Source organism: Vicugna pacos, chromosome 1 (assembly GCF_048564905.1).
Source record: "Vicugna pacos chromosome 1, VicPac4, whole genome shotgun sequence".
Lineage (NCBI taxonomy): Eukaryota > Metazoa > Chordata > Mammalia > Artiodactyla > Camelidae > Vicugna > Vicugna pacos.
Genome location: NC_132987.1, coordinates 17872707 through 17888185, shown reverse-complemented (window position 1 = coordinate 17888185; position 15479 = coordinate 17872707). Strand labels below are relative to the sequence as shown.

At 51.2% G+C, this 15479-nt stretch overlaps 1 protein-coding gene across 2 annotated transcripts in view; it reads right to left on the bottom strand.

The window, feature by feature from the left end:
• ESYT3 (extended synaptotagmin 3) overlaps positions 1–15479 on the bottom strand; it is a 48044-nt gene that overhangs the window by 20384 nt on the left and 12181 nt on the right. Inside the window, exons 2-7 of one of the 2 annotated variants that reach the window (XM_006216062.4) lie at positions 9654–9695; positions 7482–7616; positions 4032–4108; positions 2390–2456; positions 1720–1809; positions 1202–1257 (exon numbers count right to left, since the gene is read on the bottom strand). In XM_006216062.4, the coding sequence (XP_006216124.4) occupies positions 1202–1257; positions 1720–1809; positions 2390–2456; positions 4032–4108; positions 7482–7616; positions 9654–9695 (467 nt within the window). The remainder of the gene's footprint in view (positions 1–1201; positions 1258–1719; positions 1810–2389; positions 2457–4031; positions 4109–7481; positions 7617–9653; positions 9696–15479) is intronic. The other variant, XM_031678230.2, reaches the window with a different exon arrangement.

Below are 15479 nucleotides of genomic sequence, written 5' to 3'. Positions count from 1 at the left end.
GGGTGTGGGTATACATACTGACTGCCCCGAGCCCCCACCCCACCCCAATCCCGCTCTGTTCTCTGAGGCATCACAGAGTGGTAGCTCAGAGTGAGGACTGGGGCCTGTGTTAGAAGCTTGGCTCCACCAACCAAAGCTGTGTGACCTTGGAAAGTCACTAACCTCTCTGGACCTCAATTTCCACATCTCTACAGTGGGGATAATTATGCCTTCCTCCTGGGGTTGTTATGAGGATGAGTTAATACCTGTGAAGTGCTGGGAACAGTGCCTAGTGCACAGTAAATGCGGGGCACATGTTCTCTACAGCAGCCCTTCCATTCTGTATAGCCCGACTCCATCTCCTCAGTATAGGGAGGTAGGCAGGGCCTAGAACAGGGCTGGCACACAGTAAGTGCTCAGGAAATAGCTTCTGAAAGGAAGAATGGGTTCTCTGCATCTAGGTGGCAGAGCTCAGTAGGAATGTTCCCAGAGTCAGCGAGTGGTCCTCCCTGAAGGTATGGCAGCTGCTGGGCCTGGCGAGCCAGCCAGTGGGCACCCTGGCCCATCCCACTGTCCCTCCGTCCTGGGAGGTGGTCCACATGGGACTGGAGCCCTGAGCGCAGCAGCACCCTGGCCCCAGGAAGATGAGGTGCCCAGATCAGCTCTGCCTCACTGGCCTCTGCTGTGACAGCTGCCACCTCCCACACCTGTGTCTGCGATGTGGTCACCATGGGTGGGGAGCCTCGTGGGCTTCTCACACACATGGGCTGGGGAGGGAGTGGACGAGGGCAGAAAGAGGACACATGTGTGTGTCCACATCCACTGTGCCAGCAGCACCACACGCACCTCAGTGTTCACCCAGGGACCTTAATACAGAGGAATCTGGCTCCCCTTTTACTTAGAAAGATCCCAGAGAGGTGAAGTAACTTGTCCAAAGGCATACAGCTGCCAAGGGCCAGGGCCAGGAGCCTGGTCCAGGTCCAGAGCGCGTGCTTGCCTCTCATGAGTCCATGTGGCCTTCTCTAGGACGTCTCACCCGATGGTGTGTGCTCCACACACATCAACACTTTCCCCCTGGAAGGGGCAGGTGCCCAGCCCTCTCCCTGTGCACAGAGCGGCGGGGAGGGCACAGCCATGGTGCAGCTCTCGGCACTGACTGCCCAGCCCTGAGGGCCCCGCCTCCCCACCTCGGGTCTGCCTGGTGGTTCGCACAGGCACTTACTTAATTACTGGCGCATCCAGCAGGTTGGTCAGGCCGGTCCAGTTGATCTGCAGGTGCTGCAGAGGCAGAGGGAGGCAGTCAGGCAGGAAGGGGCCAGAAGCCCAGGCTGAGAAGCCTCTGCCAAGGGCCTCACACACACACCCCCACAGAGAATTCAGCCTGCTGGGGGACAAGGCGCCCTCTATCAGGGGTCAGGCAGGTGAGGGCACCGCCCAGTCCTGCTCAGGACTGGGGCTGTCAGGCGGGCTGCTTCCTGCTGGGACCACAGGAGTGGCCACCAGCTGGCTTGGGCCCAGAGAGCTCTGGGTGACAGCCTCCTCTCCACCTCCAACAGCTGTGTGACCACTTCTCTGGGCTGAGCAGAGTCCAGCCCTCAGGCACCTTAAGGAGCACATGAGATAAGGGGTCTGGGGGGTCTTTGGCAGCACCTGTTCTGGGGCTCAAGCTCAGTGACAGGGCCCAGTGGGCAAGCACTGACTCCCAGGGAGCAACAGGCCTGCCTCATCCCTGGGACTCACCGGCTTTTGCAGGAAGAACATGGTCACAGCTCCCACGAAGGGCTTGTCCACCAGGAGGGGCTCCAGGATGACCCGCAGTGTGCCCTGCAGCTGGATGGCACAAGAGGCAACTGGATGGCACAGGACCTCAGCCTCCCTGCCTCCCACACCTGCTGTGCTCAGCTAGGCCGCTGCTGGCTCATTCATGCCTAGGCCACCCGCTGCCACAGCAGGGACCACACATGGGGAAGAGAGGCCTGCACTCAGCTGCCACCACTCTGCCGGCTGCCATGGGCCCTGAGCTGGCTCCCGCTGCCCTCTCCTACAGCCGGGCCCCAGGGGTGCTTTCCAGCTCCTCAGCTCCTCCACTCCTGCTGTAAGGTGGCTCCATCTCCTCCACCCGCCTCAGTTTCTCAGCACCCACTCTGCATTGCTCCAGAAAGAGGGCCTCTCACTTCCCAGGGCAGCTGAGGCCTCTCTGCAAGGGACCTGGCAAACAGAGGCAGGCGTGGGCAGGCGTGGGGCTGTCCTGAGCAGTGGGGTGGTGCGACCTCGGGCGCGGAACCCCTGATTGTTGCCTGCCTCTGAGGGTTCTGGTGTCATCACCCCCTTCTGCAGCCTGCTCCAGCAAAACCCCGCTTCTCCTGCCCTGAACATGACCCCAGAGGCAGTTAAGCTGGGCTCCACCCACCTGGATCCCGTTCACACCAGCCTGTATCTTCTGCAGCTCCACGCTGATCTCACAATCCCCAATGTAGCTGAAAGTGCGGAGGGAGAAGGAGGGTGGGGAGGAGGGCCAGTTCCCCAACTCAGAGAGATCGGGAGACATGCCCAGGGCAGCCCAGCCCAAGCCTGAGCCCTGCACCACTCAGCTGTGGACTCCCTAACAGCCTTGGCTTTTCTCAGCTCTGAGTAGACATTGCCCCGAGCCCAGAGCCCCAGAGGCAGCCCCCCAGGTTCCCGCACCCTGGTGTCCCATGAGCACCCCCACCTCTGTCCACAAGGGCAGTGACTCTGGGCTCCACCTCACCCCACGACCCCCCACAGATGTGAAGGGGGGGCTCTAGGTGCACACACCACTGTGTCCCTGCCCCATCTCTGCCCAGGTCTCATTTCCAAGGACACAGAGCAGCCCCGCTGCCTCCATCCAGCCATTCACACGGGCTGCTGCTGGTGGTGCTGAGGTGGGCAAAGCCACATGGGCTCAGGAGCCTGAGTCCAGCTGGAGGCTCCTGCCAAGCAGGGCACAGGGAGCCCAGCATGGGTGCCCTTGAGGGCAGAGGGCAGAGACCCTGTCAAAGGGCTGAGGAGAAACTAAGAGGAGGCAGAGGTGCCCATCCCACATCTGAGGACACAGGCGGAGAGGCCAGACACCACAAAAATGCTGGGTGTCCCCTGGAGGGGCAGGGGGAACCTGGGAGCCCGAGGCTCCCTGAGCTGACTGCGAGGCTGGGCCAGATGACCTTGACACGCCCCAACTATTCACACAAGGATTTTGTGGTGGAGCTTTGGGGCTGGCAGTGCCCAACTGGCACCACCATCTCAACACACTTGAGACTGGCTCCCATCTGGGCATAGCCGTTCCCAGAGATGACTCCTGTCTTCCCCGTGTGCTCTCAGTGCCAGCCTCTGAGCTAAGGACAGGAAATACGAGGCACTGGAAAGGAACGGCAACATTCAGAACCTCTGGAGTGGATCCTTGGTCCTTTAAGTACAGTTTGAATCCCACCACCTCTAGGAACACTTCCTGGATTGAATTTTCCTTCTCTCTGACTCAAGCCTATTGCAAACTTCATTCGAAAGAGGTGCCCTTACCCAACCCACTGAACTAGTCACTCATGTGTCTCTGCACCCTTTAGTTTTCCTGAGGTGCCACAAAGCCCAGTTCCCCCGCTGTTCTCTCCCAGCCTGTGCTCGGAGCTCCCTGGGTCGCACCACAAGTCCCCACATTTTCTCATCACGCTTACTCCCTTTTGTTGCATCCTCTCTGAGGCAGCTGGTCTGACCCTCCAGGTGCCCTGGTCTCTAAAACAGCTCTGCTGCCTGGGTCTTGGTTCCCAGAAGCTGCCTGGTGCCTGGGTTACGGGAGAAGCCCGGCCTGGGCTGAGGGCTCTGAAGGCACTGGCTCCCCGGGGACCATCCGTTCTCCTGACACTCCTCCCCCTCCCAGCAGGGCCCTTGTGCTCCAGCGTGGGGGGAGGAAGAGGGATGCGTGCTGTGAGGGGCTGTCTCATTCCAAACGGAAGTGTGTATCTGCAACTCCATCTTCAAATCAGCTGTTCTCACAGTGCTCCACGTCCCCCACGCCTGGGCCCACAGGCACAAGAGCTCACCAGATCTGCAGGTCCAGGACCACCTGTCTCCGGTTGCGCTGGTTGGTGTGCGCCTTGACTCCGTTGACCCTGGGGCACTGGAAGAGATGCCAGAGGGCTAGGTCAGCAGGGGTCTTGCGGGCAGTGGCGGGGGTGGCTGCTCTCCCCACCCAGCGCTGGGCTTCTCCCTGACAGCCAACGTGACCACTGCACCCCAGGATGAGGCACAAACTCAGAAATCCACCCTGCAGCCCCCTGCCGGCCCTTGGCACCCCAACACCTCCTGCCCTAGAATGTGGACCTTCCCTCTCTCTCCCCTGCCACAGATATTTACTGAGCACCTACTCCATGCCAGGCACAGCCCTGGGGAGAAGGCAAGAAGCAAGGCTCACAGTCCAGCAGAGGAGACAATGTGGGGGTGGGGGCGTGAGAAGCTGCAGCCTGTGCCATGACACTGGGATCTGGGGACTTTAGAAGCACCTCCCAACCCCGCTTGGGGTGGGCAGAGGTTACTGAAGACTTCCTTTAGGAGGAGGCCTTTACACAGCAATGGCAGAGGAGTAGGAGTTGGTCCTCTAAGGGCAAGGGAAGAGGGCAGGGTCCTTGGCTGAGAGACGTGACCCTGTGAATAAACACGTCCCACTCCAGGGCCCAACCTCTGGGGCTGAGGGCCAAGCTCCTCGGAAATTTTTCTTGCCCCCTCTGCCCACACTTTTCTCTCCTCCCATCAGGTGGCAATGGAGTGGGGTCTGGTTATTATTTATCAAGAATAAAAAATAATTTCATCTGAATTTGAGTTAATGATACGTCTACAGCTGAAGGTTAGGGGTGAAGTTCATTGAGGTCTGCAATTTAGTCTGAAATGCAGAAAAAAAAAAGACAAGAGGGACAGACGCATGGATATGTGCACAAGCAAACGTGGTAAAAGATTAACAACTGTACAATCCAGATGTTTCACCACAAAATTTTCTCAATTTTTCTGTACATTTGAAATTTTTCATAATCAAATGTTGGAGAAAAAATTCAGTCAACCATAATATCTCTCCATGGAAAGTGGCATTTACAAATAAACTGTCACATGAGAAGGTTAGCAAAGAAGACAGAATTAAAAACGCAGGAAAGTATTGCAGGGGTATGTGGAGCAGGTCACTTAAGTTATTATGTCAGTTTTCCTGGAGTTTGTGATGTGAGTGATATGTCAGCTTTTTAAAATGTGTAAGTTGCTGTGATTTCTTCTCATACGTTCTCGTATTTATTTAACATGCATTTTTGTCCTGGTTTCACCTTCTAAATTTTACATTCTTTTTCTTTAAGAGAACCCCCAGAATTGTAGAAGCTTCCAGGCTGTGCGGCACTTGGCTCCACCCTGGTCCCCGGGGCCTCGATGTTAAAGACCCAGAGAAGCCCTGACGAGGAGGAAGGGGCCTGTCTCCACCTCCCACGGCTTGGAGCCTGCTCGCCTGCTCCCGGGCCGCGGGCTGGATGGCAGGCACCTGTGGAAGCCCAGCCAGCCCTAAGACCCCCATCTGCAGAGGCCTGTCCTGGAGAGGGCTGCCCACCTGAAGGCCCCCCCATGGAGAGGAGGGATAACCACTGTTGGAGCATCTTCTCTGTGCCAGGCAGGGCGGCACTGGCCTGGGGCTCATGGTGAGGTAAGGGGCACCAGGCTGGAATCTGGCCCCCACTGGCCCTCTCAGCCAGGTGCCCTACACAGAGCACCACTCACCCAGCCATGCAGAGTAGCCCTGATGCCAGGCCTGTTAGTCACACTTCACAACCACCCTCAGAAGTGGGTTCTTTCCTCCTACAGATGAGGAAACTAGAGCTCAGAGAGGTTAAGTCACTGGCCCAAGGTCATCACAGCACACAGCAGAGTTGGGCGTGGACATGGGAATCAGAGGAAGCTGGATACACTCACGGGTGTGAAGAAAGTGGGTGTGGTGAGTACGTGGGTCCTGGGAAAGCCCAGGAAGGTCACCTGAGGAGTCCTCTGTGACGCCTTCCAATGGAGGGGAGGCGGGGAGGAGAGGGTTGGGAGAGCTAAGGGGAGGTGGGAAGAGCCAGGACCTGAAGGGCTTTGAAAGTCAGGATGAGGAGTCGGGTATTTCTCCAGCAGGGCTGGGGCACCCAGTCAACCTGCAGCTCCCCCATCAAGTTCCCCTGACAGGGTGATCACTGTCCCTTAGGATCACCCACCTCTAGGCCTGCTTCTGCTGCCGGCCCGGGACCGCTCTCCAGCAGCACATTATCCCACAGGCAACACCACCAGACAAGCGGCCTGGCAGAGCGGGCTGTGTGCTAAACACAGCAGTCTGCAGGCTTCCTGACTCTTCGTCTGCTGAATTCTTCAAATGCCAACTCAGATATCACCCCTCCCGGAAGCCTTCCCTGACTGCCACAGCCCCCACACCCCTCCACTCCCCAATTCAAGCATTCCTCCGCTGGCGTGCATACACTGCCACGTTGCCGTCCGTCATCCACCAGTTTATATGTCTGCCTCCACAACAGGACAGGGACCTTCCTGAAGGCAGGGGCATAGCCACACTCATCTCTGCAAGGAGCCTCGCACACAGCCGCACTCCCTAAGTCACACGTGAATGAAACAGTGAAAGAACAAATGAACCCACAGATGCTGGGATGAGCCAGTCCTAGCAGAGTCTGAGTGGCATCAACCAGAACCTCCAGGGCTTAGGCAAGCCTAATCCGCCCCCGCTCGGGGGAGGGGGTGCTAGCAGGGCAGAGCTGGGCTCACGCCCCGGGGCCAGAAAACAGCTGTCAGCAGGCTGGCTTGCCTTCCCACACCTGCTCATTCTGGAGCAAACCAGATGCCAACGCCTCTGATGCACAGGGTGATGGACATCCCAGCGGCTCTGCCTGGGGGATGCATTTTCTGATGATCAAAATAAGACTGACATCAATGGGGCACTTTGGGGCAGGAAGAGTGGGACAAGACAACGGAATCGTGCAGTCAGCCTAAAATAGGGAAATGATGTTCAACACACAAGCTTCTTTCATCCTGGGTCCCCCAGGGCCTTCACAGAACGGGCATGGGCTTGTGACACGGATTGCACGCACCAGTCAATCAGTAGAGAATTACACTGCTTTGAGGCACGGACTATCCCACTTCACGAAGGTGAGTTCTCCCCAGCGGATGCCAAGGTTAGCAAGCTTGTACATCTTTATGTCTGGCTGGCTCCCACCGCATGGCATGTTTTCAAAACTTTGCTTCAGAATCATTTCCCATCTTTCCTTTTCATTCTCTCTGAGCCAGGTTTCCTTAGAACCTGCAGAAATGGTGATGCTAAGACTGGGTGTGTGTGTGTGGTGGGGGCGGTTATCCTGAGACCAAGAGGCTGGGAAGTGCAGGTGGGGGCCGGGCCTCCTGGGAGGTCCAGTCAGGCGAGTGACCCGGGGCAGGGGCGGGAAGAGCCTGCACAGCAGGTCCGGCTGCCCTTCCTGAGAGAGACCGACCTTCTGTCCAAAGTAGAGCTTGGTGAAGGTGAAGGTCCGCAGGTGCACGCTCTTCTCCCGGATCTTGGGCTCGAGTTTCTCCCGGAACTTGTTTTCCATGATCATGCTTAGGTAGGGCCAGGTCTGGGAGATGATCTGTGAGGACAGGAAGAGGCGCTTGGTGGTCAGGTCCCCAGACCTACAGCTGCCCAGGGGTGGGGGCCCAAGGCCCTTAGGCCACAGCATCCATCTGCCTGCCTGCCCCCCATCTACCCACCTATCTGTCCATCTGCCCATCAAACACCAGATAACTACAGCCGTGGTTCCCACACTTGCAGTGGGACCTCAAGATTTGGTGCCATTTTGCAACACACCATGAAAGAGTCATTCAGTAAACTTTATGTGATGAAGCCCTTTAATTCTGTGCTAAACATAAGCAAGGACCAACTGAATAGCACAGGGAACTATATTCAATTTCTTGTAATAACATATAATGGAAAAGAATATGAAAAGGAAAAAGCAGATATATACATGTATAACTCAATCACTTTGCTGTACACCTGAAACTAATATTGTAAATCAACTATACATAAATAACAATTTTTTAAATTAAAAAATTGTTTTAAATTTTAAATTAAAATAAAACAACATAAGCTGTCTGAATCTACACTGTGGTGTAAATAAGCAGCAGCAGGTGCTAGAGGTTTAAGGGAAAAAAACACAGAAGAGAAACTTAAATTGTTTCCTGTGGATGTAATTTTTTTCTAGCAATCAGAAAAGGCTGCCTGTAGCTGATTCCTGCAGCAGAACGACTCATGGCACTGAGAACCCAGTGTGGGACCTGGGGAGAGGGAGGGTGGCGGAGAGATGGGACAGGGCGACAGGAGGCGGTGATCAGAAGGGGTAAGGATGGGGGTGGGGGGAGCAGCTGATGTGATTTGTTTGGAGCAAAGGCTCCTCCCTCTTCTTCCTCTGGGATTTGGGCCTTAGTTTAAAACCCTAATCAGAGGAGCCTGAAGGTGGTGAGGTTTCAGGACTTAATGCCCCCATCTCTCTCAGGAGCCTTCCTCGGGTCCCATCTTCCTGTCATTTACTGAGCACTTCTTGAGTTTGAAGCTCCCTTGGGACATACTTGGTACCCTAGTGTGCATCCGTCTACACAATTATTTCCCCATCCAGGCCCTGAGCTGAGGACGGGAGCCTCATCCCAACTGTCATCTACTTCCAACACCTTGTATTGTTGGGCCAGAAAGATGCAGTGCACTCGGGGGCCTGGGAACAGCTGACACACAGGCAGCAAGAACACATTTTGGGGGCACAGTACAAGGTTCGTCCTGGAGGCCCTCGGCTCTGCCTTAATCCACAGAAACCTGGTCATTCCTGCTATGAGCTAAGTCTCTATCCAGAACACAGGCAAGCTTTGTAACTAGAAAAAATCCTGTGTCAGGAGCCTTCCCATTTAGGGGCAAGTTTGGGTAGATCAGGTAGGGGCCAGATTCTGTTTCTTCATCAGTCAGGGAGGGCAGACCTGGAGTCACAGAGCCCGGTCCGCCCGGGGCATCCGGCAGCGCTGCCCATGGGCTGTGCCCCTGCAACGTCTCACAGCAAATACCGGACAGGAGAGCTATCCCGGCACTCATGGTGAGCCAGGCGGTGTGAATGCGCTAATTACCTCATTCATCCTCACAACAAACCCAGGCAGCAGGGACCATAATTGTTACCACTGCACAGAGGAAGGAACCAGCCCTGAGACATCAGGCAACTTGCCCAAGGCTGCACAGTCAGCACTGCCAGCTCTGGGCTGGGGACAGGGTGAAACCCAGCCGCTGCTGTCAAACCCTCATCACTGCCTTCCTCTCCCTGGGAAGCGCTCGTCTTGGCCTGGCCACAGGCCCCTGGAGGCTTGCATCTTGCTCTATACTTCTCTGTACTCTGACTTGTCTGCGGTAGCCATGCATTAATTTCATAATCAAAAAAAAAAACTTTTTTTTTTTTTAAGAAAAGGAAGTCATGGTCTGGTGATGAGAAGAATCCTGAGGGTGGGAAGGGCAAGCGACAAGCAGAAGGCCGCCACCACAGCAGCCAAATCTGCTCCCGGGCAAGGCTCCTGCCAAGATGGCATTATCTGCGTGCCGCCGGCCCCATCCAGGCTGCAGGTGACTCAGCCAGCCCCCCAGGCCCTCCTGGCCTTACCTTGTTGGCCCACTCGACCCGCTCCACATCTGGGAAGTGTATCTAGGAAACAGAAGCCCCAAGGGGAAGTTAGACTAAGACCTGCCCCATTCCCGATGCATGAAGCTGCACAGAGACCCACCCTGGTGACCCAAAGTGGGCCCTGCCCTCCCGGAGCGCAGGGAGTGGGGTGGGCGGCAACCAGCCCAAGCCAGACACTGACCCGACCTTGGCCACCAGGTCCTGGCTCGGATGTGTGCAGTGGGGCAGTTCTCTACCCTCCCCTCTGCCCCTCAGCCCACCTGCCCCGTGGAAGCATAGAACCTCAACCTGGGCCTTCCCAAGGGTGATGCCCAGTTTGCTCCTTGCAAATTCCATCCCCCTTTCTCATTTTACTGACATAAGTGATCACAGCCTCGGTAGAAAAATTAGAAAATGTAAGCTAAACCAAAGGGAAAATATTGTATCAGAGAATGCCCTCTGATAACTGTCATTACTGGGTTGATGCATTTCCTTCCAGTCTCTTCCAGAAAGGAGTACAGAATTTTTCACAGAAATGGAGGTCACAGTGCTTTTTTGGTAACCCTTTTTTCATTTAAATATATATTAGGATCATGCTGACTGCAAAGGTAACTGCTGCCAATTTGGAAGACAAAAAAGGGCTGTTTTCAGCAGCAACTGGGGAGTAGAGGTGCCCCTTCTTGGCTCCCAGGAGCCCTGCCCAAGCCTCTCCTCCCTAGCAGGGAGGCCCCTCAGGCCAGGTCCTACTGTTACAGAGTAGAGCTTCCTCCAGATCACAGCCCCCAGCCACCAGCCCCACCACCACCAAGGCCTTCTGGGATGGACAGGGAAAGAGTGTACAGGCACCTGGTACAAACGCGCATCAGTAAAATGGTAGTGACAACCATCACTGTCACCCCATGTCACCTGAGTGAGGCCAGCTCAGGATCAGACTCATGATGGGCTGGGTCCTCCCAGAGTGGGGAAAGGGACTGTCTTTCCCATCTGGGGGGTCAGAAGGCACGCTGTGCAGGGACTGAGTAAGTGTGTCCATGCAGTTCACACAGCCAGTGCACCCCCACCAAGTGCCAGGCCTTGTGCTAGCTCCAGGGGTGCCCTAGTCCTACACCACTTCCCCAGGAGGAGAGTGGTTTCCAAAGGATGGGAGAGAGCAATTTTATCCTCTTAGGAGCAGTTTTTAACAGAGGTCAGAGGAGCCCAGAGCTTCTGAGACTCCTGGGACATCATGCTATTCTCCCGGCTTCAGTTTCCCCAGCTCTGGGCAGTAGCCGGTACCAACGTGGAGAAGTGAATGATATTCCCAGCTATTGAAGGAAAGGTACTGCTTGGTTCCCAGAGGGGTAGCCAGCCCAGCCCCAGGACCAGACGGGAATGATGGGGGAAGGAATCTTGGAGGTGGGTGGGGTGGGGCAGGAGCCAGGGTCAGCTGGGCCAATTCCGAGGAGGAGAAGCCAGCTGCCTTCATCGCACAAGCCCTGCAGCTGCCCTGGGTCAAGTCCCAAGCTGGGTACCAGGCGAGTGTAGGGGGAGACTCCTCCATCGCTCCCTGTCACACTCACTGTCAGCCCTGAAGTAAAAATTCCTATATGTAGGTCTGAGACAGACCGCCCCCCTCTCCTTTGATTACTCTATTCACCACTCTCTTAGACGTCCCTCCTTCCTGGCAGCCTTTCCAGATCCCTCAAGTTGGGGCTAGGTGTCCCTGTTGCTGGATCTCCATCGCAGCATCCAATACACCTTATTAGAGACGCTTGGTCTTACCACCTCCCTCCTTACCAGACCGGAAGCTCTAATGGGCTGACTCAGACTTGTTCCCTATTAGCACCTGACCCTGGCGTATGAATGTCTTAATAACTATTAGTAGAATGCATGAATGGATGGAGGTTCTTGCCTTCAGGGAGCTCCCAGGCTAGTGAAGGAATCATGCAATTAACAGGCATTCCAGTACAGGATCAGCACCAAGGCAGGGGAAGGAGGACCCCCACAAAGGGGAGAGTTTGGTTACAGCAGGGCTGTCACTGGTACCTCTGCTCCTCTTGTGCCCAAGCCTGCCAGCTGGGCCCTTCCATCCCCTTCTTCCATCCTGACACGGCACTTCCCATCGTGCCGCCGGCACAACCTATATGCATAACCCCTCCAACCTTCTGTGCCCCCGCCCAGGTAGCTCTCACCCCTGGAAGCTTAGAAGTTCTCATCTGCTGGACCCTCAAAGATGACCAGCTTGGCAGGTCCAACTTTGCCCACACTTGGGATCTAGTCAGACAGAGATTCCCGCACTGCCTCACACCTACTGAATTGGGGTGGGGCTTTCTAATGGATTTTTAACAAGTTCCTGGCACAATGCTGGAGTTCAGGCAGGGCTGGTCGTGAGGTATCAATGAGCAGCCCACTCCTAGCGTTAGAGTGGCCCACACTCACCCTGACAGTGAGCACAGCAACGGAACGCCCAGGCCCACACTGAGTACGCCGTCACGGTCTCTCCCGGCCACCTACGCCTGTGCTGGAGGCTGCTAAGAGGTTCCGCCAGACAGTGAGTCTGAACCTTGACAAGAGCAGCAATTCAGACACAGAAAGTAAGAGACCATCAAGACATCCTATTCTTAGGTACCTGAAGGGCCTCCCTTGGCCTGAATCTCAGCCCCGTCATCCCTCCGCAGGGAGCCAATACAGCAGCTGGCCACCTTCTCTGGGACCGCTTCTGAGTATGTTCTGGACCAGTGAAGGAAGTCAAACAGACGGACATTTTTGGAGCAACTGCTCACACCTAGTGCTTCCTTAGTCCCATGGAGACAAATGAGTCTGTTCTCCCAGTATAATTTGGACCTTTCCAACTGAGTCCAAAAATGGGCAGAAGACCTAAACAAGCAATTCTCCAATGAAGACATACAAATGGCCAATAGGCACATGAAAAAATGCTCACTATCGCTAATTATCAGAGAAATGCAAACCAAAACTACAATGAGTATCACCTCACACCAGCCAGAATGGCCATCATTCAAAAGCCCACAAACAATAAATGCTGGAGATGGTGTGGAGAAAAGAGAACCCTCCTACCCTGTTGGTGGGAATATAGTTTGGTGCAGCCATTATGGAAAACAGTATGAAGATTCCACAAAAGGCTGAAAATAGACTTACCATATGATCCAGCAATCCCACTCCTGGGCATATATCTGGAGAGAGTTCTAATTCAAAAAGATACACATACCCCACTGTTCATAGCAGCACTATTTACAATAACCAATACATGGAAACAACCTAAATGTCCATTGACAAATGAATGGTTAAAGAAGATTGGTATATTTATAAAATGGAATAGTACTCAGCAATAAAAAATAATAAAATAATGCCATTTGCAGCAATATGGATGGACCTGGAGATTATCATTCTAAAGGAAGTAGCCAGAAAGAAAAAGAAAAATGCCATATATCACTTATATGTGGAATCTAAAAAAAAGACAAATGAACTTATTTACAAAAACAGAAACAGACTTACAGAGAAAACAAACTTATGGTTACCAGCGGGGGAAGGAGGTAGGTAGGAAAGGATAAATTGGGGGTTGAGGGTTGCAGATACTAACTAATGTATATAAAATAAACAAGTTCATACTGTACAGCACAGGGAACTATATTCAGTATTATGTAGTAACCTATTGTGAAAAAGAATATGAAAACGAATATAGGTATGTTCATGTATGACTGAAGCATTATGCTGTACACCAGAAATTGACACAACATTGTAAACTGTATTTTAATAAAAATGTATATATATAAAAATAATTTGGACTTTTCCCTACTCCAAATTCTCAAAGTTATTCTATGCTTTTACCTAGTCACTTTGTGTTTTAGCTTTCACATTTAAGACCTTCAATCTGTCTGGAATTTTTTTATAATGGGTGAGATAGATTTATAATTTCATTTATCTCCACACTCTAAGACAATTTTCTAATATCACATACAAAAAAAAAGAAGAAGTAGTCCATGTTTCCTCCTAATTTGTGGAGCTACTTCCCTGACACATCAGCTTCTCATGGGGACTGTGATGTGTTTCGGGACTTGGCACTGAACGTCATGGTCTGTTTGCCTGTTTCTGCACCAGTAACACAAGTTTTTACCTCTACGGCTTTACAATCTGGCCTGGGCTAAGGTGATTCTCCACTTTTTGCTTTTCTTTTTCAAACTGATTGAGATAATAGTTGGTATTTATATTTCCATGTGAATTTTAGAATCATCTTGTCAATCTCCCCTCCAAAATCCTGGGATTTTGATTGTTATATTTCTGAATTTATAGATTAACCTGTGGGAGAACTGACCTTTTTACAATGTTAGATTTTACATCCATGAATGGACAATTTCCACTTATTCACATTTGATTGTATTCACATTTAGGATCATAACCTTTTTTCTAAAAAAATCCTGTACATTTTTTGTTAGATCCCTTTGTGGGTTTTGCAGTTATTAAAAATGGTATTCCATTTTTGGGCAACGTTTGAAATTTGTTACTAGTTCTAATTAATTCTCATAGGTAATTTATACACATTTATAATCTCCAAATAATAACAATTTTTGTCTTTCTGCTCCCCATCCTTATTCTCCCTTGTTTCTCTTGCCCGGTTTCGTGGCCCAGTCCTCTGGTACTCGGCGGGCAGCAGGGTGAGAGCAAGCAGCTCCATCTAGTTCCTGACCTCAACAAGAAGTGTCTCCATTAAGTACAATTTTTACTATAGGTTTTTGGAGGACAGCCTCTATCAGATTGAGGAAGTTCTTTCAAATCCTAAATTTCCAAGAGCTTTCATTATAAATAGATATTGAACTATATTCAAAATTTCCTCTAATCTATTGAGATAATCACGTTAATTTTTTCCTCATTGTCCATTTGTGTGGTTAACTTAACTGATGTTTCTTTCTAAATCAGAATCATTTCTAGTTCCTGGGATAAACCCCACTTTAGCTAGGCTGATATTTCATTTAGGTTTTATACACTAATGATTCAAAGTGATACCTTCAATTTTTGTTCTCATACAACTCATATATTGTTTTGGTATAAAGATTTTACAATAAATTGTAAAATGAGTGGGACAGCTTTCTTTATTCACCTGTTTCTGAAGCAACTTGGAAATACAGTAATTATTTGATCAATGAAATTGTGTACCTTACCTATAAAACCATCTAAGCCTGAGACTTTTGGAGGCAATAAATTACCATTTCTCTCTTAGGAGTTAATGGCATATTCATGGTCTACTTAACTCTTATTGTGGCAATCTTGACATTTATATTTTTCTAGAAATGTACCTAGTTCACCTAGGTTTTCAAATGTTTTGATATATAGTTGTTTACAGTATTTTATTATTTTAATCTGTTCTATCTGTAGTTATTTCTCTTTTTCATTCTATATTTTATCTTTTTCTATTTTTTCATGACCAAGCTTGACAAAGTTTTGCCTATTGTATTAATCTTTTCAGAGAACTAGCTTCAGTTGTTAATAATTCTTTCCCCTAAACTCTTATTTAAAATTTTTAAATCATTCATTTTCATCCTTGTATTTATCATTCCTTCCTTCTTTCTTTGATCTAAATCTGTTCTTTTATGTTCTTAGAGGCAAACACTATGAATTTTAGAGTTGAATCATTTATTTTCAATATTTTTGCTTTATGATAAATTCAAAGTTATAAATTCCCTTACAATTTTTGATATGGCTTTTTCACCATTATTTAGCTCTCAGTTTTTATAATTTCCATTATGACTTCCTCCTAAACAATGATTTTAGTAATATTTTAAAATATCTAGACAGATGAGATAGCTATAGCAATTTATCATTGCTTTCTAATTT